Genomic DNA, 27,869 nt, shown 5'->3' on the forward strand with positions numbered 1-27,869 from the left:
CAGGCACACAATATAATTTATTCAGTGTCCCCAAGGAAAGAAATAGTTAAAGTTTTGTATATAAGGTAATATATAAAACAAATTTCATGGTTAGTCTTAGATCCCATCCCCAGGGATGTTATGTATATGCAAATATTCCAAAATCTGAAACAATTTTGGTCTTAAGCATTTCACTTGACCTCTATGGTAAGTGGGGTTTTTGATTCTTTACCTCTATAAGATTTTAGTAATTTTGGACATTGAAGCATCCTGGATGGATTTAAATACTATAAGGCTATACATCTTGGAAATTTAGTGATAAATTTAAAATGAAGATCATTTTCTAAACAAAAGGTAGCTTCCGACCTCCACTGAGATAAGTACACAACATTAATTTGCTTCATTGATAATAGGCAAGTGATAATGATGTAATAGCCTCTATAATAGGGAAAGGTGAGAGCACTTCTGTCAGATTGCCAGTGGTATTGAAGGTCCTTTGGCTCTAGTCCATGAGGTGCTCAGAGGATGAGAAAGCTTCAGAGTAGATGCAGCATTCAAACCACCTAGAACATAGTATAATATGGAACAATGGAAATTGGAAATTCCAGTCTAAGCAACTTCTAGGAAAGTATTGAGGCATAAGATGCCTGAAAAAGGTTAGAAAGTAAAATTAATAAGGTGCAGCCATATGATAGATTTTTGAGCAAGGGAGTAATCTTCATGAAGGTCAGTCTAGCAGCATAATCTGGATTGGGTTGAAAGATGGGAAAAGAGATTGGAAAATTATTAAAATACCCAGGTACATAAAAGTTCACTTTGATTATAGAAAACTGCACACTTGTCTGGTTAGCCTCATTAGAGAGGGAGGATGGCAAAGGGAAAGAATACTGATTTCAAAGTCGTATCTAGGTTTAAATCCTGTCATTCAGCCCCCAATCATTCTTGTATTAATACCTTCATGGGCATCATCTGAAAAATAAGGACCCTGATACCTGCCTTATATTATGGCAAGGATCAGATGAGTCAAATGAGATGCTTGGGAAAGTGGGGTCCATATCCTCAACCTCTGCCACAATTATTCCCACACATTAAGTATTCAGTAATTTAGGTTGAATTGTGTCGAGCTACACTGGCTCTATAGACAAAATTAGGAAGTTAGTTTGATTTTCAGGGAACCTCTACTAGCTTGTACTTCAATAGCCTCTGGTATTCAGGTAGTTGGCATGTCCTCTAATTCATGTTACTTATTTCCCTCTCATCTGTTGGTTGAAATACTGTTTATCCTTTAGTACCTAAAAGGTTACCTCATTCTACTAGTTAGCTGATTTTTAAAAAATCTGGACTAAATTATGAACACTTATACATCATAATGAAACACAATAGTTGAAAGTGAAGGACCCTTTGATTATTTCCACTTCCCATTTCAGAAATTTCTGAAAAGTTTAGGGACGCTATCTGAAAGAGCCAGAAGGGTTTTAAGAAGCAAACAGTGTCATGACTAGATTTGCATCTCAAATCATCCGGCTGCAGTGTGGAAGGAAGGATTGGAGGGGGCTAGACTGGAGACCAGGGAAATGGTTAGGCTGTCTCAGTAGCTTCTCCAGGGCAGAGAAGATGCAGAAGAGGGAGTCATCCCAGATGATTGACTTGGTTGGTTTGATGCAAACTTGTGCCTCTCAGCGGGATGAAGGAACAGGAAGGAGGAAGAGGAACGGGAAGGATGATAAGATTAGTTTGGAACAGTTTGAATTCAGGCTCTTGTGGAGTAGTCAAGCAGAAATAAACAATAGGCAATTTGAAACAGGTCTCCATTTCGGATCTATCTGCATAGTGCCTGGCCAATAGGAGGCTCTATTGCCATGATTATTTTATCTTGGCTAGAGAAAGAGATAAGTGTCTTACAGGAGAGTGGCGATGACACACAGGAGTAATAATGTCAGCAATAATTTAGCATTTATTTTGACTTAGATATGGTATTAAAAAAATGTTGTGTTTTACATGAACTGACTCCACTGAATTTATAAATTCAAAACTAGTACCATTCTCCCTTGAGTAATTGAAGCAAAGACTTAAGTATAACTTGAGCAAGTCCATACGGTTAATAAACGGTGGAGCCAGGAGCCAGGAAGGCAGACAATGAGACCCCAGACCCATCGGTCTTAGGTCACACAGTCCAGTAAATCAGCCATTAAGTGGGAGACAGGGGCTATAAACCCATCAGAAGGTTAAGTTACTGCTAGTAAACGCTACAGCCAGAATTCAGAGCATAACAAGAATAATGTGGACTCTGTCCTTGAGGAATTTGTCTTCTGGTTGGAGTGCCAAGACATAAGCGAAAATAATTAATAAAATACCAAGTGCCTAGGAGTCGTGGGGAAGGGAGGGGTGGGAGTCTGGCTGGGGGCTGGAAACCATAGAGAAGGGCCAGCCTCCCGACTTCCTAGAGAGGCGCTAGGGACCGCAGCCCACTCATGCTTCCGCCTTCGCTGCGGGCGTTCGGGGTGAGTGACTCCGGGTTCCCTGACCAGGCGTTTCCTGACCCGGCTCCGTGTCCTGGAGGTCCAGCGTTGCGACCGCGCAGACACTGCCCTCGGGGCCCGCGTGGCCGACCAGAGCCCGGGCCCACCTCCCTGCCCTCAAAGGCGCAATCGACCTTCCTGCCCCGAAGAGCTGGCCTGATGTCCTGTCTGGCTCGCGGTACTCAGGGCGGAGGGCCCATGACTATAGGGTCGCCTGCTTCCCTGACTGCAGCTTTCACGTCTTACCGTTGTCACCTGGAGCCAGATCACCACTTGCATTTTGTCCTGCAGCCCGTGGTTGGTTCAAGAGTACCCGTTATCCTGTTTTCTCTCTAGAGGCTCGTTTTGGGTCTTTGCCACGATCACTAGAAGCATTCAGCATAATCTACTTAGTAATGTATTCATAATAGGGCAAAGGATTTTCTTAAAAGTCATGAATCCATTGCAGCTCTTGACTCTTGCTTCACAGATATTCTTTCTAGGAATTTCCATCTTCACAAGGCAGATCTATAGGAGAATGTACAAAGGGAGAATTTGCAGGATCCTACGAATCAGTGGAGAGGGTGGTTGAGAACAGGCAAAGTGTCCTAAGAATATCTGTTTCCATTGATAGTGGCAGGAGACTGAGAGGAAGAAGTGGAGAGTGTGGGAAACAAGACGGAATCAATCTCATTGTGGTTCTCTTTCCTCTTAGCTCTGAAGATTCTTGTTTTTACAAACAAGAGGGCAGTGCATGAAGCCAGGGGTCATCAGCCATGCTCCAGACAGTATGGTTCCAGGTGAGCTGAGCTTTTTTCCAGCTTTCCATATTCAGAACAGATGTGAAAGGTCACTACAGCTTCAATAGCCTGACTTGGCCAGTCCCGTGCTGAGCTTTGCATCCATCGATAGAGTATGGCAAAGGAGTATGCTAGGAGCGTTGATGAAGAAGAGTAGGTAAATTTGGGAGGATTGAGTTGATTCAGAAAGAAGGAAAGAATTCTAGAAAATGAGAATCAGCATCCATGAAAACTCAAAATGTGGTTCATAGATGAGCAGCTTCTGCATCACCAGGGCGCTTGGTACGCAGAATTTCAGGTCCCATTCCCAATTTCTTAAATCAGAATCTACGTTTTTTACAAGATCTAGGGAGTTAATCAGCAAGTTAAAATTTGAGGAGTGCTTGTCTGCATCACAGTACACAGAGGAAAGCCATCTTCTGATATTTAACAGGCACTCCCAGGGGAGGAGTTTGCCCTGCAGACCACCCAGTTGTAACTGGGAGCATTCGGAAGGTGTAGATTGATGAGGGAGGTGTATTCTTGGAGGAACGCTCAGTTTGGAGCTGAAGTCAGTGCCTTTAGCCCATTGCAAAGATGGCAGCATAAACTCTATGAGAGCCTGTATCCTTTGTTGACACAAATTCATGCAGCAGTGAGAGCAGTGTCCCTCCAGAGTTTTCTGTGTGATAGTGGATGATGTCACTGGATTTTTCTCCAGTGTTCTAGATCATGTAATGAGAAGCTGAGTGTATCATGTAATGAACATATGTAATGAGAAAGCTCCATCCCAAAGACTTAACAGCAATGTGTATGTGCTCCTTTTTGTGGATATTGGATATTGGACCACCTACGTCTGTTTGAGCACTTCAGCCAAAATTAGTTCCTATAAGTCAGGAAATGTTTAAACATCTGGATGGAGTAGGCTGCTCTCCTAGTGCTTTGTCTGAAGTACAGTAGTTACTTAGGATTAGGTTCTACTAAGAAAATCCCAAGTGACAGTGGCTTAAATAAGGTAGAGCCTTCTCTGTCATGCCAAAGAAGTCTATAAGAGTCAGTCCAGGACTAGTGTAGCAGCTCCACTATTATCCTGGTCTCGGGCTCTTTCTATCTTTCTGCTCTACCATCCTAGCACTGTCTCACATGCTCTAGGCCACTTTATGGTTCAAGATGGCCACTGATCTCTAGCCATCACGTGTGCATTCCAGCTAGAAGAGGAGATGCCAGAAAAGTTGAACCTTTCTTTTTTAGGAAGCTTCTAGAAGTCACTGATAATATACTTGCATTTCATTGGCCTCACTTAGTTGCCAGGGCTGAGTGCAACCTCAAGTAAAATTAGGGTTCTATTACTAAGGAAGAAAGGGAGTATATACACACACGCAAACAGATGCACACACCTGTTCATCTTTGATCTAATTTCTATGAGGAATACTTGTCATTTAGAATCTTCTAGGAAATTCCCCCAGTCTTATCTGTGGTTGTAATAAGTGCTGAGGTTATATGACATCATGTGCCAGGTGATGTTTTAGTGCTTTGTACATATTAACTCATTTTACCCTTATAAGAGCCCTATCAGATAGTTACTTCTGTTATCCCAGTTTTACAAATGGGGCAACTGAGGCACAAAAAGGTTAAGTATCTCATCCAGGGTCACATAGTTAATGAGTATCAGGGATGGGATTTGATCCTAGGGAGTCTGGCCCTAGAGCAGGGTTTTCAACCTTGGTGCTATTTACTTTTCATGCCAGGCAATTCTTTATTTTGGGTATACATTGTAGCATGTTGATCAACATTTCTGGCCACTATCTATTAGATGCTAGTACCACTTCCACCACCACCATGCTGCAGTTGTGGCAACTCCAGACATTGCCACATAGCCCCTGGGGGGCAAAATTACCCCCATATTGAGAACCACAGAGTTCTAAATGTCTATGCTGTTTGTCATTATGCTGTGCTGCCTCTGTAACCTGCTTCCAATACAGGGGAATCAACAGCCGCACCTAATAATGGAGAAAGGAGTAAGTGCAAGCAATGGAGAGAAGCAGAGTGATCATGGATGGAACAGGATGTTGAGAAGCTAAATGTTTTAGGAAACAAAGAACCAAAGAATGCATTGATAATTAGAGAGTTGTCTCAGAGGTGTGGGGGGTAGAGCATAATGTGAGGAAAGGTGAGGTCCATGTTCCCAGCTGTTGACTCTGAAGGAAGTAAGAGCATTAACATTTGGGGTCAGTGAAGTATCTGTTCTGTACTGTCCAATAAACTACCCCCGAGCTACATGTGTCTATTTAAATTAAAATCAATTAAAATGAAAAATTCAGTTCCTCAGTCACACTAGCCATATATGAACTTCCTTGTCTATGTGTTATCTGATTTCTTTACTGTATAGTTACTGTTTTCCTTTTGCAACTAATAAGTAATTTATGGGGAGACATTTAAGGTCATGCAAATATTGTGCTTCTCATCCAAATTTCTTCCTAGATTTAGCATCCACTGATGATTTTTGGGCAAACCAATCTTTACAATGATGACTATGGATTTTCTAGTACTTCCGGAGATATCTTTCTTCCACCCAGAAGAGACTAAGCACAAAGAGAAGCTTGCTAACATGATGAACTGGGATAGAGTACAGTGTGAGTCAGAGAGAAATGTTATAGTAGGACTAATTTACATAAAAGTGGTTAGTTCATTTTGAAGTTTTTGCTTCCTTGTACAACCCTGTAATAGATACTTAGATAAAAAGGACTTAATCTGAAAAGGGGAATAAAATCCTCATCTGAAAAGGGGAATAATAATTCTTACTTCACAGATGTATTATTGTGATTGAACAACTTGATGTAAAAGTAACTGACACAGGCACACAGCCCTAAACAACCCGTGATGGTTTCCTTCTTCCTTGAGAAGTTGGAGATGGTTCTAGTGGGAGGCAGAGAGAGATACAGATGGTGAAGAGGACAGCATTGGCAAGTCTGGCAGAGCTTAGATGATCAGGGGACAGATCTCGGCACAAAGATGGGAGACTGCCATCCTGTCCCTGGAGTCAAGTGTGCTAGGAGATGAGGGAGTGACACTGTACATTGCCTTCAAGGGAGAACCAGCATTTTCTGATACAGCAAGGTGGTAGAAAGAGGGAGAAATATCCAGAATGAATATCCCCCTTGGAATTACTCCTCTGTCTGTAGGAGAAGATGTGGAGGAGGAAAACCAGAGAGAAGCTGAGTGGAAGGTCCTGACAGGTACTTCAGGATGGATGGAGGCAGGTTGAAAAAGACAGGTACCCGCTGTGGTTGATTTAAAAAACATGCCAGAAAAATATACCTGGCTTGTGGAACCAGACATAGGTTGAGATGATCACCAAGCAGAGAACAGCAGGTGCTGGACTGTGTGCTTATTGATTATTATTGGAGCCCCAGAGGTGTGGACATGAAAGTGGGAAAGTAGCTGAGGGCTTCCCTTGACTAGGGTGCTGTGTGTCTCTCCCCACCAGTATAAACCTTCCTTGGGGCTCAGAGCCATGGAGTCTATTAGATTTATCCCTTCCCTGCAATTCAGGTCCTTCCCCCTGCTCATATGCAGGGCTTGAGCAGGAACCTGTTGTTTCAGGAGCCAGTGACCTTTGAGGACGTGGCTGTGTACTTCACCCAGAATGAATGGGCCAGCCTGGACCCTGTGCAGAGGGCCCTGTACAGGGAGGTGATGCTGGAGAATTATGCAAATGCAGCTTCCTTGTGTAAGTCCTCCTTCCTCTTTGAAACTCGGCTTCTGCCCTTAGAGGCTCCTAGATTCCTCCTTAATAGCCCTGGGATCTCTAATGCCACCAGGAATGATGTCCTTTGAGCTGAACTCCCTAATCCCCAGTTTTAGGCATAGCTGGATGGAGAAAGGGCTGGGTTCACTTTGGTTTTTAACAGGACCCCCCTCTTTCTGATTCCTAGTGGGGACTCCACTTCAAGGGGCTTTCCTCTGGGCACAGAGAGAACCGAGAAGGTTCCTGGTGCACCATCTCCAGTCTTCCAGTTCTCCAGAGGAGACCTTGGCCCCATCTGCTATGCGTGAGAGTCTCCTAGGACCCCCATGTACACACCTCCAGTGACTGTGGAGCTTCTGTCCTCTTAGAGGCCAGAATAAGCTTTGAGCCCTTCCTTAGATTCCCCACATTCTCTCCTCACTGACCTCACTTAGTCTCCTGGGGCATCCACTTCTTTTTTTTTTTACCTGACAAAGCAGAGGGTAGTCTGAGGGAGGCCAGTGGTGATTCTCCTCAGCTTCCTGTTCCTTTTTGTTTTCTCCTCTAGCAGCATTTCCACTTCTCAAGCCAGATCTGATTTTCCAGCTGGAACAAGGAGAAGCACCATGGGGCCTGGACCCCTGGACATCTGCTGGGGGAGAGGTCTTGAGAGGCATGTGCACAGGTGAGCAGGAGAACCTACCATCTTTCATTCCAGCTTTGCCTCCTCCTTTCTTTCAATTATTTAACACAAAAGAGGTTTTTCTCCTGTCACATGGCTGTTGTAGGGATGAAAATAGTCACTCTTATTCAGAGAAGAGTTGCTCACTAGAGCTTCAACCCCAAACTGGAGAAGATTAGTCCAGCCATTTCATTTTCTGTTGTTTTTCTTTGTAAAGCTAAAGAGTTTCAAACTCCTGTCGTGAAAATAGGCTTCTGTTGGTCATCTTAGGAATATAAACACAATACTGTAAAAACTTGTTTCTGTAACATTTTTACGTGTATGTATGAAACTGTACATGAGAATAGAATTTTTCTGAATTCCTAAACTGAACTTTTTCTGAATTCTTAAACACTAAATTATAAATTAGTTTTTGAAAGAAGGCTTGTTTATGTATTGGAAATGAATGGTTTCCTTTTTTGAAAGATACTAGATTGAGGTAAATGTAAAGAACCATTCAGAAATTTGGTTTATAGCCTTTCTCATTCAGTTGCCCTCCTCTTATACTCTCAATCCTTTATACTGTTCAGAGCCTCTGTAAACCAATGCTCCTTTCTGGTTTCCTGCCACTTCTATCTTAATCAGTGCCTTTAAGTTGACTTTAGCACTTCCGGTATCTTGATGAAGAGCCTTTCCTGGTAGCCTTCCTGCAGTTCTCAGTATTTCCCTTTGCCACATCCACTTGTTGTCTGTTTAGCTTGCCAAAGGCTTTAACCCAGCATTAATTCAATAGAACTTTCTATAGTATGGATTGTTAGATATCTGCACTGTTCAATGTGGTAGGCATTAGCCATATGCATGTGGCTAGTGCAACCAAGGAACTGAATTTTTAATTTTATTTCATTTAAATTAATTTAATTAAAATTTAGATAGCCACATGTGTGGCTGGTAGCCACATGGGACTATGCAGCCTTAAGTAATTAAAAGAATAACCTCAATCTGCCTCTTTTATTTTCAGTTCAATAAGTTTCAAACTCCGGTGTGTATCACAATTACTTGTGAAGCTTGTTAAAATACAGATTGCTAGGTGCCACCTCCAGAGATTCTATTTCAGTAGACTGGGGTGGGCCTGAGAATTTGCATTTCTAACAAGTTTCCAGATGGTGCTGGTCCCAGGACCACAATTTGAGACCACTGTTCTTGAGAATCTAGAGCTATGTTCCTTAAACTCTGGGTTGCAACTCATCTGTGAGTTGTGATCAGCATTTTAAAAATAGACTGGACCAGGCACAAGGGCTCATGCTTGTAATCCCAGCATTTTGGGAGGCCAACGTGGGAGGTTCACTTGAGGCCAGGAGTTTGAGACTAGCCTGGGCAATATAACAAGACCACATGCCTATAAAAAAATAGCCAGGTATGGTGTATGGTGATATGAACCTGTAGTCCCAGCTACTTGGGAGGCTGAGGTAACAGGATTGCTTGCACCTAGGAGTTCAAGACTGCAGTGAGCTATGATCATGCCACTGCACTCCAGACTGGCAAAAGAGCAAAACCCTGTCTCAAAAAGAAAGAAAGAAAGAAAGAAAAAAATTAGACTGTACTAGGTGTAAATAAAATAAACCAAAATAGTATAAAATCTGTCATGAATGCATCACTCTTATTAAGGATAGTGTTTTATGAAACTTATTTCTGTTTTAGTTGTGTGCTTATGTAAGCAAGTCTGTACTGGATTAGAATCTAAAATGTGAGTCATAGTCAACAAGTATTGTGAAACACTAAGGTAGAAGTTTTACTTGTCAGACTGTTGGTGCTTGAAAGGGCAAAAAACCTTTTTATATTGTAGTGCCAACAGGGAGAGCATGAGCTCCCCACCCTGCCCCAGTTGCCATGTCCAGTCTGGGCAGAGTTCTTGACTGGGCCTGTCTTTTCCCCTTTCAGAGGTCAGTATCCCAGAGGACAGCATTTGGGTTTTGAAATTGTGGTCCTCTTATGAATCCTTTGTAACCAGCAGTGTTACAAACTACTTTCTCTCTAGTCAGGCTTGTGATATAGTATATCTCTTTAAAAATGACAGAATATTGGGCGACTTCTGGGGCCCCCCCTGTCTTTGGACCCCAGAACCTCGTCCACAAGAAAAAAAAAAAAAAAATGACAGAATATTGAATCAGGTGTGGTGGTTCATGCCTGTATTCCTAGCACTTTAAGACCCTGAGGTGGGAGATCACTTGAGCTAGGGAGTTCGAGACCAGCCAGGCAACATAGCAAAATCCATCTCTACAATAAATGAATAAAATAAAATAAAAGTAATACCTGTGTTTTCCTCACAAGGTTCTTGTAGGAAGTAAAGTAAGAATAAGATAGCGAATATGAAATCCCTTTGTAAATGTTAAATGTAAGAGATTTACAAAAAATAATTTAAAAAAGTACATAAAAAATAAAGATTACAGAATATTTTCAATTATTTTTGACAGGTTTCATGCCTTGATTGAGCCTTGGGATCCACTGTTATAGACAGCATCTCCCAGCCCTCTGGGTACCATGTGGTGCTAGAGTTGCCTATCCAGCTCTCTCTGCTTCAGTTTAGAGATCTCTTTCTTCACCTTCAGCTTCCTCTGCTTTTTTTCATTGCTTCCGCTTCCTGGGACTTCTGTACCCCATCCCCATTTGCCTTTATCTATTTTCCTTAAGTAACAGCTTTTGCAGTCCTTACTCTTTTTGTCATCCTTACAGCATTGCTTACCTTCTCCTCCTCCAGTGTTTTTTTTAAAATTTATTTTTATTTATTTATTTTTTGAGACAGAGTCTTGCTTTGTTACCCAGGCTAGAGTGAGTGCCGTGGCGTCAGCCTAGCTCACAGCAACCTCAAACTCCTGGGCTGAAGCAATCCTGCTGCCTCAGCCTCCTGAGTAGCTGGTACTACAGGCATGTGCCACCATGCCTGGGTAATTTTTTCTATATATATTAGTTGGCCAATTAATTTCTTTTTTTTTTTTTTTTATAGTAGAGACGGGGTCTTGCTCTTGCTCAGGCTGGTTTTGAACTCCTGACCTCGAGCAATCCACCTGCCTTGGCCTCCCAGAGTGCTAGGATTACAGGTGTGAGCCACCGTGCCCGGCCCTCCAGTGTTTTTATTCTCTCTTTGGGGCACCATTAGGTAGCTCTGTCTTTCTCCAGAAGTACATGTGTCTAACACAATCTGATAATGCTTTCTCCCTTTTCCTTCTGACATAAAGAATAAGGGACCGTTATGTTTCCTTTTTATCATGTTAGGTGGTAAAACCAAGACGAAGAAGGAAGAACAAGCTCCCAAACTGAACATTTCTAAAGGATCAGAGTCTCATGGACTGCCAGCGGAGGGGCTGATGGACAGTCCCCAGTACCCTCACTTCAAGGACAGGTTAGAGAAGTCACAGTTATATGACACAGAGAAGAAAACAAACTTAAAGAAAGGAGATTGCACAGGTTTGACAGTCCAGGATCCTAATTCCTCCACTATTAAAAGAGAGGGGATAGCCAAGAAATTGGAAGAAAGCAGTAGTGTCAGCACACATCTCATTACAAAGCAGGGCCTTCCTAGAGAACAGGTGTTTTATAAATGCAGTGAGTGCGGTAGTTACTACAACCCCCAGTCAGACCTTCACCAGCATCAGAGAATTCATACTGACAAAAAGCCCTACAAATGCAAAGAATGTGGGAAAACCTTCAGATATAACTCAAAACTGTCACGGCATCAGAAAATTCACAGTGGGGAAAAACCATATTCGTGTGAGGAATGTGGGCAAGCCTTCAGTCAAAATTCCCACCTTCTTCAACATCAGAAACTCCATGGTGGAGAGAGGCCCTATGAGTGTACAGAGTGTGGGAAAACCTTCAGCTACAATTCAAAACTGATTCGGCATCAGAAAATCCACACTGGGGAGAAGCCCTTTAAATGTAAGGAGTGTGGGAAGGCATTCAGATGTGGCTATGACTGCATCATCCACGAGCGAATTCACACTGGGGAGAAACCCTATGAATGTATGGAGTGTGGGAAAGGTTTCAGTTCTAATTCAGTCCTGATTCAGCATCAGAGAATCCATACTGGGGAGAAACCTTATGAATGTAAAGAGTGTGGCAAGGCCTTTCGCCGCAGTTCAGTATTTCTTCAGCATCAGAGGTTCCACACTGGGGAAAAACTTTACAAGTGTAATGAATGTTGGAAAACTTTTAGTTGTAGCTCCCGCTTCATAGTGCATCAGAGAATCCACACTGGGGAGAGACCTTATGAATGCCAGGAGTGTGGGAAGACATTTAATCAGAAAATCACCCTGGTTCAGCACCAGCGAGTTCACACAGGGGAGAAACCTTATGAGTGTAAGGAGTGTGGGAAAGCCTTCAAATGGAGTGCAAGTTTCATTCAGCATCAGAAGTTGCATATCAGGAAGAAACTTGTCCAGGGTACAGGGCCATCTGCAGTTAAGCTCCACTGCCCCTCTCCAGTGCTCTCCCCTTTGCCTCACCAGAGTGTGTGCTCTGCCTCAGCCCTACCGGGGCCTCCCCCATCTTCTCCACATGCCGAACTACTTCCTCCCTCTGTGCCTCTCTTCCTGCTGCTCTCTTCACCTGCAATGGCCAACTCTTCACCCGTCCAAATAGTACATTTCTTTCAGGATCTCGTTTCATCTGTGAAGTCATCTCCTTATAGGCTGAATCTTTTGTCTCACTCCCCGTGAGTTCCCTCATGTGCTCAACTCCCATTGCATCTCAAGTTATCAGGGTTTCCACTGGGCTCTTGATCATGTCTGTATTGGTCTTGTCTTATATAAGTCATTATTATTTTCCCAACTTCATTTTAAGTTCTCAGACTGAAGGACCATGCTTGATTACTCTCTTTTATCCCCTGGGTAGGAAATGGCAATATTTGCTATTTACAGTATACAGTTTTGGTTTATGCTATGAGTCTGCATCTGCCTTCTGGGGCTACTGGAGTTGGATGAGTTTGCAGAACACCTTAGGTTTTAGGGGATATGGCATTATGATGGGATGGGCCATTGTATAATAATTAGAAATATAGAAGAAATACAAAGCCTGTGGAGGGAGGTAATCAGAGAAAGTATGCAGTGATTGCTTTTAGGATTTAAGGAGGGCCATTTGGTGGACCAGTGATAACATTCACTGTGGGGAGAATCTGAGCCTTGGAGTTTTATTATCCTGATAGTGACTATTATGAGGGCCCTGTATAACTACGTGAAAAGAAAATGAAGTGATGAGTTGGCACAGATAGTAATAACGTAAAACCATGTCTTTAAACTTGATTGGAATGGGATGTGGTTTTTCAGTTTGGGTTCCTTTTCTATTCCCATTCATATCTTTTTTTCAATTTCAGTGCCCACTCAAATATATAAGTTAAAAAGTGACTTGGGCTTGTGCAGTTTTGGGTAGGCATCTGAGTATAGTAATCTCTATCATTATACATAGACTGACCTTGTTGGGATCACGCTGGTGAGGACCAGAGGCAAAGAGGAGAAACCTCACTGTGACTCTCTGTAGCTCCTGCCTCAGCAGGGAGTCCATTCCTGATGAATTATTGTACAGGCACTTGGATATGTTCTCACATCTACTCCAGATCCCCTAGGATTAAATCTCAATTTGTGATTGGTGGTGCTTTTAAATGAACTTCATAACGAACTGTTTTGGGAACACCAAGAAGTATTTTAAGCATGCTAATTGCTTTGTTTTGATTGTCCCCACCAAAACTCATGCTGAAACTCAATCCCATTGTAACAGTTTTAAGAGAGGGGCCTATAAGAGGTGACTAGGATTAGATAAGGTCCTCAGGGTAGGGCGCCCATCCTGGGGCTGGTGGCTTTATAAAGAGAGGAAGAGCATTCTGAACTGAGATGCACTTGCTCTGTCTCACCACGTGATGTCTCCCATCATGTCATGACAGCAAAAAACCCCTCACCAGATGCTTGCACCTTGATAATTGGACTTCCCTTCCTCCAAACCTGTGAGCTAAATAAACCTATATTCTTTATAAATTACCCAGTGGTATTCAGTTATAGCAACACAAAACAGAATCTAAGACAGAAAATTGATAGCAAGAAGTAGGTAGGGTTGTTGCTCTAACGGATACCTGAAAATGTGGAAGTTGTTTTGGAACTGAATAATGGGTAAAGGTTGGAAGAATTTGGAGGAGCAGACCAGAAAAAGCCTGTATTGTCTGAATGGAGCATTAAGGGTGGTTCTGGTGAGGGCTTGGAAGAAGTGAAGATTGGGGAGCAGGTCTGGAACTTCTTAGAAATTACAGTTGACCCTTGAACAACATGAGTCTAAACTGCACAGGTCCACTAATATGTGTATTATTTTCAACAAAAGTTATACCAAGTGTGCCTGCCTCTCCTTTCACCTCCTCCACTTCTTTCTCCTCTGCCACTTCTGCGACAGCAGGACCAACCCCTCTTCTATCTCCTCAGCCTATTCAACATGAAGATGATGAGGATGAAGACCTTTGTGATAATCCACTTTCACTTAATGACCAGTAAATATATTTTCTCTTCCTTATGACTTTCTTAATAACATTTTCTTTTCTCTAGCTTACGTTATTATAAGAATACAGTGTATATATAACACATACAGCATACAATATGTGTTAATTGACTATTAGTAAGGTCAACAGTAGGCTGTTAATAGTTAAGTTTTTGGAGAGTCAAAACTTATACACAGATTTTTGATGACACAAGGGTTGGCACCCCAAGCCCCAAATTGTTCAAGGGTCAACTGTACTTAAATGGTAGTGACCAGAATATTGATAGAAATATAGGCAATAAAGAGCCATTCTCAGATGGAACTGAAGAACAAGGTATTGGAAACTGGAGCAAATGCTATCCTTGTTAAAAAGTAGCAAAGAACTTGGTTGACCTGTGTCTGCGTGCCAAGAACTTTATGTAAGGTGGAATTTAAGAATGATGAACTAGGATATGTGGCAGAAGAAATATCTATGCAGCAAAGCATTTAGACTGCTGCATGGCTACTTTTATAGTAAAATGAGAGAGGAAAGCTGATTTAAAGACAGAATTTATAATTAAAAGAGAAGCCGAGTGAAAAGATTTGGAAAATTCTCAGACTGGCCTTGTAGTACAGAATAAAAAAGCATTTTTAGCAGAGGATACCAAGGGTGTGAACAACTGACCAATTGATAAGAAGATTGGTATGGATAAAACGAAGATAGAGGCTATTCATCAGGATGATGACAGAAAACCCCAAAGGCATATTATGTTAGTACATAACCTCTGTGGTACTTTAGGTGTTAAAAATAGAGGAATACGGTATCATTCTTTTTAATGCAGGGACTAGTGTTGCCAGGTTGTCTGGCACTTAATACTCAGGAATTTTCTGACAAGGGCGATGAGTGGTTTATAATGGGGAAAAATGTGTAAAAATAAACTCATACATTAATTTAAATTCCAACATGGTATTCTTTCAAGGAGTTTCTATTTTCTGTGAAAGTGAAATGGTTCTATCCAAATATACTGACCTTTACCCCTGTGAAACTGTGATACAATAAGAAAGATATATTTGGTCCTTGTTCCCAGTTTCTGGCACAGAGCTCCTAAAATCGTTGTAATTTCCTGAGTGATAGGAGCATCCTTTGTTATAATATATGGTCTTAGTTCCTGGTTCCTGACACAAGAGCTTCTAAGATCCTTGGGATCTCCACAGTGATAAGTGTCTTTCTGTAGGCGAATGAGATGACTGGTGGTTGAGGTTTTCTAGATAGTTTAAGAATGGGGTGTGGTTGCTAGAAAGACCAAGGCACGATTAAAGGGTTCAAACTTTCAGCCCCACCCCCAACTTCTGGGAAGGGGAGAGGGGCTGGAGACTGAGTTAATCAGTGGTCAGTGATGTAATCAATCATGCCTATGGAATAAAACCTTTGTAAAAACCCTAAACAAGGGGATTCAGAGACCTTCCACATTTGTGAACACATTGAAGGGCTGGGAAGGTGGTGCATCTGGAGAGAGCATGACAGGTCTTCCCCTGTCCTTCCAACCCTTTCCCTATGTGTCTCTTCCATTTGGCTGTTCCTAAGTTGTTTTCTTTATAATAAGCCAGTAATATGAAGTGAATGTGAGTAAAAACAGTTCATATCCTCCTCTACTGCTAGTTTAAGATTTGCATGACTGCCCATTTTGCATGACTGCCCATTTATTTAGACTGCTGCATGGCTACTTTTATAGTAAAATGAGAGAGGAAAGCTGATTTAAAGACAGAATTTATAATTAAAAGAGAAGCCGAGTGAAAAGATTTGGAAAATTCTCAGACTGGCCTTGTAGTACAGAATAAAAAAGCATTTTTAGCAGAGGATACCAAGGGTGTGAACAACTGACCAATTGATAAGAAGATTGGTATGGATAAAACGAAGATAGAGGCTATTCATCAGGATGATGACAGAAAACCCCAAAGGCATATTATGTTAGTACATAACCTCTGTGGTACTTTAGGTGTTAAAAATAGAGGAATACGGTATCATTCTTTTTAATGCAGGGACTAGTGTTGCCAGGTTGTCTGGCACTTAATACTCAGGAATTTTCTGACAAGGGCGATGAGTGGTTTATGATGGGAAAAAATGTGTAAAATAAACTCATACATTAGAAAAGGTGTATGGGTATCATATTACCTGAGTTGTGAAGTTTTCAGACTTTTGCCTTTACCAGTGACTTAGCTAAGTATGTTAGGAATCTGTTTTAAAATGGCAGAAATCTACTTGAATTAACATAAGCACACTTGATTTACTGTAAGGATTCCTGTGTGTACCTGGCCACCAAAAGGCAAGAATGCAGCCAGGTCTGGAGCCTGGAAAATCCAAGCAGTGAAGAACAATAGTCAGCATACTCAGGCTCCGGCTCAGCTCTTTCCTCACTTCTGATCCCCCCTCCCTCCTTCGCTTTCCTGCTTTCTCTGTTCTTAAGCACAGGTAGAATTTGCCAGAGGTCCCAAGTTTACACCTCCATTCCAGAGACCAGCCCAAACTGAGTTAGAATCTCCTAGACTTAATTAAAAATTGGCAGGAGAGAGAATATGATTTGCCCAGTTTAGGTTAGGTGTTTACTTCTGGTCTACTCCTATGGCCAGGGGGCCTGGGTCAAGTAATATAAATGGGGATTCCAGGGCTTGTGCTGTTGGTGAAAGGGTGGTTAACCAGGCTGATCAGACACTCAGAAGGTGTAGCTAGCTGCTAAGTTCTTATATCACAACCTCTTCCCTTCTGTTGTTCCATGCCTCCTGACAACTAAGATAACCAAAGCTTCAGGATATGTTTTTCTCTCCTCTCTGGAGGCTTTTAGAAACTTATCTTTGATAGTTATGCCTTGGCGTTTATCATACTCCATTAATGTTTTTTGGCTCAAATGTCAAAGTGAGGTCCCTGCATTCAGCTCTGTACATTCAGCTCTTCCTTTATTGATGGCTTGTGACAGCCAGGCATCGGTGGAAGAGCTGGTGGGGTTATGGGAAGTGGGGATGTGGTCTCCCCTGATTTCTTTTGGACTTTTTCTTTGGGGTAAACAGGCACTTCTTGCTGTGGATTAGTGAGGGTGACTCTCTGTGGCTCTTGGATCTTTCTCTTTGGGATATATGTGTGTAGAGAGCTCAGGAATTGCAAGGTTGGCTATCTGGCTATAGCTCCCCAACTGGTTCAATTCTGGTTAATAGTTCTCCCTGGTTTTCATGTGGCACATGTTTCAATCTAAGGTCAGTCCTTTACCAACATTGAATAATTCACACTAGAAGAAAGCCATACAATTATAAAGAATGTGGAAAAGCCTTTGTATACAACTGAGAACTTGCACAGCACCAGATAAGCCACATGCGGAGAAATCATACTCATGTAAGAAGTGGACAAGTTTTCAATCAAAACACCCACCTTCTTCAGTGTCAGAAAAGTTGATGGTGGAGGGCAGCTGTACGAACGGACACAGTGTGGAAAAAACTTAAGTTCCAAAGTTGCCTTGACTCACCCTCCAATAAAAATGTCTTGGGTGAGAGTGGAGACACTTACTTGGTTTACAAATATGTAATGAGGGCAAATCATGCTGGTTATTAAATTGACAGGTCTAGCTCTGCAGTAGGGTGCCCTGACAAGTCTTTGAGGATGGAGTGGTTTTGAAGACTGGCAGAGGCAGAGCCTGAACAGTATTCATCCCAAGGTATGAGAAATGTAATCTAATACCAAGGCTCCAGTATTCACAGGGCAGGCCATTGGATCATTGACTGACATCTGTCTCCAGGCTGGGCCTGAACAGACATCTGGGTATAGGGTAAGAAAGGGCTTTAGGATAAGATAGGTCAAACATTAACAGCCCTTTCCCTAAACCGTGCCACATGTTGGAGCCTCAGCAGCACCTGTTTTGTGTCTTCAAAAGCAGATAACACAATTAGAAAACAAAACAAACTTACATGCACTTCTTATGTGCCAGGCACTACTGTAAATACTCAGCCAATCCATTGACTCATTTAATTAATTAACCATGAACAGCCTCTTGAGGTTGGTACCACCATCACACCCATTTAATCCACAAAGAAACAGAGGCAAAGAAACTTGCTGCAGGTCACGCAACTATCAAGTTATCCCGCTGACAGGTCTAGCTCTGAGGGGCCTTGAGAAATCTTTGAGCATGGGATGGTTTTGAAGACTGGCAGAGGAGTGCTGCTAGGTTTCTGGACCTAGGTGGTCAATGCACATTTGGACATTTGGCCTTTTGAGTGCTGGGCCCTACTTTTCAACGCCCACTCTTCCCCCTGCTGCAGCGCAGCCACAGAACCCAGGCGGCTTCCACACATGTGGCGCAATGGCCACCTCAGTACCTAGAAGGGCAGCCAGAGCGACAAGCGCCAGAAAACTCAGGACTGTAACCGTTCTGTGGCCTGAGCTGGCCGGACGGCACCCCCCGAAGGAGCTCCTAGGTGGGGGTGTTGCAGGACCCCAGGCAGGAGAGTGGCCAGTACTGTCGCCAGGCGGAGGGGCACTGGCGGTTGCGGGAGCCGCGGGGGGTAGTGGTGGGTAGGGAATCACAGAGACGGGCAACTGCCCAGGTTCCTAGAGGGGAAGGGAATGGTAAAGCGCACTTCCGGCCGAGAGCCGGCGGCAGGTGGCGGTTCCCGCGCCTTCTCTGCTCCTGAGCCGCGCGGGTTAGCGGCGGCCGCGGAAGGGGGTCGGGGTCCGGGTAACGGATTCTCTTCTCCCGGGCGTGTTCTACCTGGTTCTCCAACCTCTGTGCTTTTGGAGCGAGGGGGTGGCCGGACGGAGAGGGACCCAGGTCGGGCAGAGGGCGTTTGCGGGTGCGAGGCAGCATCAGTCTCACCTGTGCCTCTTACTTTCTCAGCAGTCTCGCTTCTCGGAACCCCGAGGGAGTGTGAGGAGCGGGGCCGCCAGCCATGCCCCAGACGCCTTGGCGCCAGGTGAGCGAGCATCCTCTCGGCCTCTGTTGCCTTCCTTTCCGACCCTCCATCCTCTGCGTTCAGCTCTTCAGTTGTCTAGGCCTGTGGCTTCCCGTGTGCCTCCGTCACTGTGAGGGGGGCGGAGAGGTGAGAGTGCCCCTATTAAGACATGCCTGGGATGGGGAAAACTAGTGAGCGTGCGGATTGATGGGGACTGGTTTGGCGATTGTAGCCAGCCAAAAATAATTCTCCTGAAATGTGGAAATCGATATCACTGCGTACCATGAAGACCCCTTTCACCCCTATACACAAAGTTGGAGAAGGCTTTACTTGGGTACAGCAAGTCTAATAATTATTTTGTAGTATCCATTGGATTTTCTACATAGACAGGTTATCTATGAGTAAGACAGTTTTACTTCTTTCCAGTCTGGATGCCATTTATTTTTTCTTGCCTCATTGCACGGGTTAGATCCTTCATTTCAATATAGAATAGGTGAGAGCAGATATCCTTGTTTTATTCATGATTAAAGGGTGGAAAGCAGTCTTTCACTGTTAAGTCTGATATTCACTGTAGACTTTTTTTTTTTTTTTAAATAAATGCCCTTTATCAGGTGAAGGAAGTTCTATTCCTACTATTCCTAGTTTGCAAGAGTTTTTGAGAGAATAGGATGTTGCATTTTGACAAATGCTTTTTCTATTTAGATGATCATATGATTTTTCTTTTTTACTTTTTTAATATGGTGAATTACACCTCAAACCACACTGGGGAAAGGAGCCCAAAGGGACACATGGGCACACAGCAAGGCAGAGCGGAGTTGACAAAGAGATCACCAGGAGAAGGCAGAGCTGTTTGCTGGGGATGATCACAAAGGGGTACAGTGACTGTTGGGCTCCCCTGTTGGTGGGGGCAGTGCTGGCTGAGGGCTTGCCCCTGGCAGGGTACTGAATAGCTGTTCTTGGCAATACCACTAGACCCAGTAGGTCTTTACCCTACTACTTATTCTGTCCTCTGCCCTCATACAGAGCTTCAGCAGGAACCTGTTGTTTCAGGAACCAGTGACCTTTGAGGACGTGGCTGTGTACTTCACCCAGAATGAATGGACCAGCCTGGACTCTGTGCAGAGGGCCCTGTACAGGGAGGTGATGCTGGAAAATTATGCAAATGTGGCCTCCCTGGGTAAGAAGACATCTCTTCTCCTTGCTTTTGTAAGCCTCTGCCCTTTGAGCTTCCTGGCTTCCTTCTTCCTTAGAAGAAAGGGGTCTCTAATAACCCTCAGGGGAAGTTGCCTTGAGGGGTGAGCCCCTTAGACGTTACTAGGTGTGAAGAGCCCGGTGTTCCCAGGTTTTGAAATCAGCTGTCCCTCCAACCCTGGGAGGGGCTGTACCCCAATCAAGGAGGGAAATTAGGAGCTCTTGGGAGCTCAGCAAAGCCTCTTGTGCCTGTGTCTCCCAAGATTTCTGAAGACCACTTAGGACTCCCTCATGTGAATATGGGATTATTCTGGGACTCTGCTGCCCTTTTGGGGAATTTTCTGACATCTAAGAGCACAGACTGTTAAGTTTCTCCCTAATTTCACTTTATCCCTCACTGCCTGGCTCAGCAGAGAAAGATAAAGAGGGCTGAGAGGGGACCCTGCTTCATGATTCCCTTTACCTTTTTGTATCTGTTTCTTTCTCCCTGAGCAGCTTTTCCATTCAACAGACCTGTACTGGTCTCCCAGCTGGAGCAAGGGGAACTGCCATGGACCCTCGATCCCCGGGAACCTGTAGGCAGGGAGGTCCTCAGAGGTGTCTGTCCAGGTGAGCATGGTAACCTATCAGCTGCCTTTTTTGCTTAGCCTCCATTCTTGTTTTCACATTTCAATGTGTTAGAGTGTTTCTTCTCTTGGGAGATTTTTCATTCCTATGGAATCATTACATGTGATTCTGTGAGTTCATGGTGGTAGCCTACCTCAAATGCAGAAGGGCCACAGTCTCTTCCAAGACAGGCATGATGACAAGATTTCTTTGCATGATCATCTTTGCCCCTTCTCCTCACAACCTGCCAAGGTAGACTGTCTGACTGAACAGCACTTAAACCAGCTGTTTCCTTCTTGGTCATGTGGAAACATCTTATTTTTTTCCACCAAATTGCTTTTGTAGTCATGAGGATGTCAGCCACCTTATGGGGAAAATGGGCCTCTGGCAGCCTATCTAGCCTTCTGTATATCATAGAGTACATTAATTCTGTGAAAACCGAATTATGAGTTTCTAAGCACTGACTTAACACATAATAAAAATGTCATTTTTATAAAGGAAAATTTCAAACATATGCAGACACCAGCATAATGCACTCCAAGTATCCCTTACCTAGCCTCAACATACGCCAGTGTCTTGCCATTCTTGTTTCATCTTTCCCCCACAGACACTTAAAAAAAAATTCTTTTAAAAGCTGAACTTTCAAAGCAAAATTTATTGTAAATTAAAGGTGAATAGCTTTCCCATTTTGACAGCTATTGATACATGGATTAAAAATAAAACATACTGTATTTTCTTATCTTACTCTGCTTGAATCCTTTTCTGCCTGTTACAATTCCCTGTGCTCTTTAGACTCTTTGCAGAGAATGCCCATTACTGACGCACCCCTCAGTCTTGTGTTAAAGTTGTGCCTTTCTGGATATGACCTCAGGGCTTTAGGCTATCTGGATAAAATATATTTTCTGAACAATTTGCTTAGGAACACATGAGGTTCTGCCCTGGCCCAGTGCTGAAGATTTTGTTAGTCTGCAGAAATCCTCAATAGTGGAGGGAAAATAGCTTTTAGTTTTCCCTTATTATGATGTTAGTTTAGTATTTCACATTTCATACTGATGTGTTAAACAAATGCATGTCCCATATGACCTTTTAGGAAAACTGGCAAGAATCATTACCTGGTCCTCTCTGGCATTTGTGTCTATTCTTGGAAGAGTTCTTCGTATTTCCAGTTCTCTTATTTTAGAGGCAAGCCTCCAAGCCTTCTCCTTTCCTTCTGGACGCTGTGGTGTTTGCCAGGCATGGTCCCTCCGCCACAGCATCGGCCAGCTACTTTACCAGAGCTGGCTTGATGGTAGAGATCACTTCTCCTTTCAAAGATTATATGACATGGATAATATTTTTTAGAAAGCAGCTGTTAAGGAATTTCAGCCTGGGAGACTGTTGGAAGTGCTTGAGCTGCTTGACCTGCCCCTTCTCCCGTCTCAGTGGTCTTCCTTCCACCTAAGGGTCTCTCTAGTTGTCACTTCTTTTTGTCTGCACTTTTACCCACACCATTCACTTTTCTCTCAGTTTTTCTGCCCTAGTTAACAGTCTTTGCTGTTTTCCAGCATTCACACTCTTTATGGGAATGCCTCCTGGCCTTGCTTGCCGGCCTCTGATAGAGTCTTCATGTCACTCATGGGGCTCTGTTATGTGGTGATCTTAGGTAGTCATTTTGCGGGCATATTAGAAAATATCCATATACTCAGGTCATGTTAGAACCACATGATCCTGTTTCCCCTTCAGCACAGGTATTTTCTTTTTGTAATATCAGGGGCTGACACTGTATTTTCTCTTTGTGATATCAGGGGATCAGACCAGGACCGAGAAGGAAGGATTAGCTCCAAAGGAACACACGTCCAAAGAAACCGAGTCCCTCAGACTGACATTGGGAGGACTGCCAGGGAATGGTCCCCAGTACCTTGACTTTGGGAGCAGCCTAGAGCAGCCCCAGGGTCATTGGATAATTAAGACAAAGACAAAGAGGAGAGGGTTCACAGATGGATCAACCAGGTTTCGTGATACCTGTGCCATCAAGAGTGGAGACAAGTGTGAGAAATTAGGGAAAAATGTTAGTGTTGGCACACAACTCACTATGAATCAAACAATTCCTAGTGGTCAGATATCTTATGAATGTGGAAAATGTGACAGATATTTCAGTCAAATGGCAGACTTCCACCGACATCAGAAATGTCACACTTGTGAAAAGTCTTTTGAATGCAAAGAATGTGGAAAAGAATTCAGATATAACTCCTTACTTATTCGGCATCAGATAATTCACACTGGAAAGAAACCATTTAAATGTAAAGAATGTGGAAAAGGTTTAAGTTCAGACACAGCTTTGATTCAGCATCAGAGAATCCACACTGGAGAAAAGCCCTATGAATGTAAGGAGTGTGGCAAGGCCTTCAGTAGCAGCTCGGTCTTCCTCCAGCACCAGAGGTTCCACACTGGGGAGAAACTCTATGAATGTAACGAATGTTGGAAAACTTTCAGTTGTAGCTCAAGCTTCACTGTCCATCAGCGAATGCACACCGGGGAGAAACCCTATGAATGTAAAGAGTGTGGGAAACGATTAAGCTCCAACACCGCCTTGACTCAGCATCTGCGAATTCACACTGGGGAGAAGCCCTTTGAATGTAAGGAGTGTGGGAAGGCATTCAATCAGAAAATAACCCTGGTTCAGCATGAGCGAATTCACACTGGTGAGAAACCTTATGAGTGTAAGGTGTGTGGGAAAACCTTCAGCTGGTGTGGAAGATTCATTCTGCATCAGAAACTACACACAAAGAAAGCATCTGTACAAGCATAGCACTCTTCACAGTTAGGCTCACTGTGCCTCTCCTTGTTTCTGTTTTCATGCTGTTTATTAGTGTTCTCACCATCTTTCCTGGACTGTGCTGATTCTCAACCATATGCTTTTGTTCACATGACTGCATATCTTTAATGTCCACTTTTCCACCTGTCCAGTCAGTCATATGTTTAATCCAGACTCTTGGCTTCCATCATGAAATGTTCCTCAAATTCTGTAAGCCCTTGTCTCCCCACCATGAACTCTCTTTACAGTTAGAAAAAAACGAAAAAACTAAAAAAAACAACTCCCAAATTTACAAACATAAAAGGAAATGTAAGTTTCCAGATTTAAAGGATATGCAAGATAGATTGGGGGGAAACCTACATAAAGAACATCACTGTAAATTATGAAAACACCAGGTTTGAAGAAGAGATCGTAAAAAATTTCTAGAGAGAAAAAACCAAAAGATCAGAAATGAGAATGGCATTAGATTTCTCAACAGCAACCTTAAAGTTAGATGAAAATGGTGTATTCCTTCAAAATTCTAGTGGAAAATGATTTCCCCCTAGAATTCTATGCCCTCGAGTGTAGTAAAGAATAAAGGCGTTTCCTACCCTTTAGATTTCAAACCTTTATCTCCCATGCATCCTTTCTCAGATGTGCAACACTAAACAAGAGATAAACCAAGAAATGAAAAGACAGATATGTGGACACCCTATTACAATCTATATATCTGAATTCTCCTAAATTCAAAAACAGAAGGGCCCAGTCCTTGTGGAGCCATATGCATCTTGGAGGACATCCCTACGAGGGTGCAGACTTCAGAGGCCTACCTCTGGTGCAGTATTCACTCACCCTACTTACTCTACAGTTAGCCTTCACTACTCAATTGCAGTCTGTGCCTTTGCAAAAGTCAGGGTGTATATACCCTTTGAGTCAGATGCAAGGCCCTATTTGTCTTAAATTTATTCATCTCATTGCTGTTCCAAGTGACCTCAAAGAAGGAAACATTTTCTTGCAACTCCATCTAGATATTTTTTATGATCATGAGAGAACCTACCATTATTTCTCTTACCTAAGGACATGAAGGAGGGTGTAAATGTGTTTTGTTTTAGCATCAGCTTGATTTTGCAGGCAGCCTGATTTTGACCATTGCAGGAAGCACAAGGTAGTGGTTAATAATACAGAGCCAGGCAGACTTTGAACCCAAGTGTGTGACCTTGGTTAAGTTACAGAAACTCTGTGTATTAATTTCCTTGTCTGTGAAATGGGGATGACAGTCAATCTACCTCATAGATTTGTGTTGAGGCTTAAATGCATTAATATATGAAGAAGTTCTTCAAATAGTGACTGGTGCATAATAAAGTGTGACCTATTATTATAATGCTATTGATAAGATTTGACTTATTAATATATCAGCGCAACAATCACAATCGAGATATAAACAGCCATCTCCCCCAGAATTTGCTTGTGTCCCTCTGTAATCCATTCCATTTGGCCTTCTACAGACAGCCATTCATCTGCTTTCTGTCACTTTGGATTAATTTTTTCTGTCACTTTAGATTAGTTTTCCTTTATTTTTTGGCGTGATGTCTTTCACTCAGGGTAATTATTTTTAGATTCACCCATGTTGTTGCATATATCAATAGTTCATTCCTTTTTTATTGCTGAGTAGTAGTCTACTGTATTGGTATTTCCACAATTTGTTTATCTGTTGACCTGTTTATGGCTATGTGGGTTGTTTCCAGTTTTTTGCTATTATAAATAAAGCTGCTATGAACATTTGTGAACAAGTCTTTGTAAGAATATATGTTTTCAGTTGTCTTAGATAGATACCCGGAGTGGAATGGGTAGTTCGTTAGGCAGGCCAGGTGTATATTTAACTTTTTGAGAATCGTCAAAACTGTTCTACAAAAAAGATTGTGCCATTGTACGTTTCCACCAGCACTGTATGAGAGTTTCATCACTTCTAATATATCTTTGTCTATACTTGATATTGTCAGTTTAAAAAATTTTAGCTATTCCAATTGTTTAATGCTAACCTGTTGTGGTTTGAATTTGCATTTCTCTAATGATTGATGATGTTGAGCATACTTTCATGTGCTTATTTATTTTCCATGTATCTTTGATGAAGTGTCTGTTTATATCTTTGGCCTTTGTTTTTATTGGGTGGTTTTCTTTTTATTAATCTTTGGGAGGTCTTTATATGTTTGAGATGCATATCCTTTTCAGATATGTGATTTCTAAATATTTTCTTCTAGCCTGTGGTTTGTCTTTTCATTCTCTTAACAGTGCCTTTTGAGAAGCAGATGTTAGTGTTGATGAAGTCCAATTTATCAGTATGTATTTTTATGCATCATGTTTTCAGTATAATATCTGAGAAATATTTGCCTTACCCAAGTTTACAAAGATTTTTTGCTGTTTTTCCTTCTGGAAGTTTTATAGATTTAGGTTTTTACATATTCTTTACATTCCATTTTGAGTTAATTTTTGTATAGAGTGTGAGGTATAGATCTAAGTACTGTTCTTTTTTTTCACATGGATATCCTATTGTAGCACCATGTTGCCCAGGCTGGATTACAGTGGTTATTCACAGATGTGTTCAAAGTGCACTGCACCCTTGAACTCCTAGACTCAGGTGATCCTCTTGCCTCAACTTCCTGAGTAGCTGGGACTATAGGCATGAGCCTCTGTGCCCAGCCTGTAGCACCATTTTCTGAAAGTAATTCATTCTCCACTGAATTGCTTTTGTACCACTGTTGCAAATCAGATGTCCATATATGTGTAGGTCTGTTTCTAGATTCTATTCCATTCCATTGATCTGTTTGTCTGTCTTGACGCCATTAAGGCATTGACTTAATTACTGTTATTTCCTACTGTGTTGTAGTCATATAATGTTAGTCCCCAACTTTGTTTTTTGTCAAAGTATTTTGACCATTCTAGGTCCTTTACATTTCCATATGAATTTTAGAATCAGCTTTTCAGCTTCTACAAAACACCTGGAGGGCCAGCCTAGGTGACTCACGCCTGTAATCCTAGCACTCTGGGAGGCTGAGCAGGAGGATCTCTCAAGGTCAGGAGTTTGAAACCAGCCTGAGCAAGAGTGAGACCCCATCTCTACTGAAAGTAGAAAGAAATTAATTGGACAACTAAAAATATATAGAAAAAATTAGTCGGGCATGGTGGCGCATGCCTGTAGTACCAGCTACTCGGGAGGCTGAGGCAGAAGGATTGTTTGGGCCCAAGAGTTGGAGGTTGCTGTGAGCTGGGCTGACACCACGGAACTCTAGGCTGGACAACAGAGTGAGACTGTCTCAAAAAACCACAAAAAACTCCTGGGATTTTGATTTTGATTGCATTTAATCTATAGATATTTGGTGGAGAACTGATAACCATATTGTTTTTTGACCCATGAGGAAGGGAGGCTGAGCATTAAAAGAACAACTTTTTTATATTCAGGAAAGGAAAAGACTGTTCTTTTCTTGTTTGTTGGGACTTGGGACTTTGGGCAAAGAACAGTCTTTTCTTTTTCTGAATATAAAAAATAAATTCTTTTAAGTCTCAGCCTCTCTTCCTCACCGTTTTTGTCTTCCTGTAGTTAAACTTACTGGAGAGACTATAAGGAATTGTTCAGATCTTTATTTGTGGAAGTATGATTTTTTTTTTTTAAAGCCAGTGTTACCATTTAAGTTTATTTAAGCGCCCGTTACTAGGCAGAAAAATAGCTCTATGAATTTTTGTAATTTATTGGAAAAAGCTAAGTACAGGACATTTAGGGTGTCCTGTCAAAGTCAATACAGGACAAAATCCTTTAATATAGCACACATCCTGTGTACAGAGAATGCCTGGCAACCGTATTCACCGTTATTTTGTTTGCTAAATGAATCTGGCCTAAAAGGTCCACGCACGTCTAAGTCCTAGGAAGGGAGAGGGCTAAAAGGGCAAGAAACCATGGTTTTCTTCAAGACCAGGCAGGATTCCTGGTTTGGGCTTCTTAGAGATGACACACAGGCGCCATTCTCCCACACCTGCACAGCCTCAGGTGACCCGCGAAGTACAGGCGGCCGACAGCTGAGGGGCCGTGCGTTAACTGGGACCCCACTCTTACCTAGAGGCCGAGGTCTGGGTAGAGCCAGGCTGTATCAGTGCTGTGACTTCCCAGCCCGAAGCTGTACCATCCGCTGTCGCAGGAGGAAACACGAGCAAAGAGAGCGCCGCAACCCAGAGGCCGCCGTAGCAG

General features: G+C 42.6%; 2 protein-coding genes and 1 long non-coding RNA gene across 5 annotated transcripts; 2 read left to right on the forward strand and 1 right to left on the reverse strand.

Moving 5' to 3' along the window:
- On the reverse strand, positions 1–27,863 carry LOC105874410 (uncharacterized). The gene is made up of 3 exons (XR_001155471.3): positions 27,738–27,863; positions 18,987–19,190; positions 1–542 (listed from the first exon to the last, which is right to left on the reverse strand). It is a non-coding gene; the product is annotated as an uncharacterized LOC105874410 (long non-coding RNA).
- On the forward strand, positions 2,379–17,667 carry ZNF619 (zinc finger protein 619). Of its 3 annotated transcripts, none has more exons than XM_012770207.2 (5): positions 2,379–2,836; positions 3,193–3,277; positions 6,860–6,986; positions 7,552–7,668; positions 10,915–17,667. In XM_012770207.2, the coding sequence occupies exons 2-5, from the start codon at positions 3,254–3,256 to the stop codon at positions 12,354–12,356; spliced, it is 1,710 nt and encodes a 569-aa protein (XP_012625661.2). In that variant the 5' UTR covers positions 2,379–2,836; positions 3,193–3,253; the 3' UTR covers positions 12,357–17,667. The 3 variants fall into 3 exon arrangements, with proteins under 3 accessions (XP_012625661.2, XP_075862702.1, XP_075862692.1); XM_076006587.1 differs by having other exon boundaries at positions 7,555–7,668; XM_076006577.1 differs by lacking the exon at positions 2,379–2,836 and having other exon boundaries at positions 2,855–3,277.
- On the forward strand, positions 20,118–25,497 carry ZNF620 (zinc finger protein 620). The gene is made up of 3 exons (XM_012770225.3): positions 20,118–20,239; positions 20,749–20,862; positions 22,644–25,497. The coding sequence occupies exons 1-3, from the start codon at positions 20,206–20,208 to the stop codon at positions 23,645–23,647; spliced, it is 1,152 nt and encodes a 383-aa protein (XP_012625679.2). The 5' UTR covers positions 20,118–20,205; the 3' UTR covers positions 23,648–25,497.
- Positions 27,864–27,869: the final 6 nt, after the last annotated feature.

This window comes from Microcebus murinus, chromosome 1 (assembly GCF_040939455.1).
Source record: "Microcebus murinus isolate Inina chromosome 1, M.murinus_Inina_mat1.0, whole genome shotgun sequence".
In the NCBI taxonomy this organism is placed as follows: Eukaryota; Metazoa; Chordata; class Mammalia; order Primates; family Cheirogaleidae; genus Microcebus; species Microcebus murinus.

Coding starts and splice junctions, on each gene's coding strand:
- ZNF619 (XM_012770207.2), top strand. CDS start 3,254: ATGCTCCAGACAGTATGGTTCCAG. Junction 3,278..6,859: donor TCCAGACAGTATGGTTCCAG/GTGAGCTGAGCT, acceptor CTGTTGTTTCAG/GAGCCAGTGACCTTTGAGGA. Junction 6,987..7,551: donor TGCAAATGCAGCTTCCTTGT/GTAAGTCCTCCT, acceptor TTTCTCCTCTAG/CAGCATTTCCACTTCTCAAG.
- ZNF620 (XM_012770225.3), top strand. CDS start 20,206: ATGCTGGAAAATTATGCAAATGTGGCCTCCCTGG. Junction 20,240..20,748: donor TGCAAATGTGGCCTCCCTGG/GTAAGAAGACAT, acceptor CTCCCTGAGCAG/CTTTTCCATTCAACAGACCT. Junction 20,863..22,643: donor CCTCAGAGGTGTCTGTCCAG/GTGAGCATGGTA, acceptor TTGTGATATCAG/GGGATCAGACCAGGACCGAG.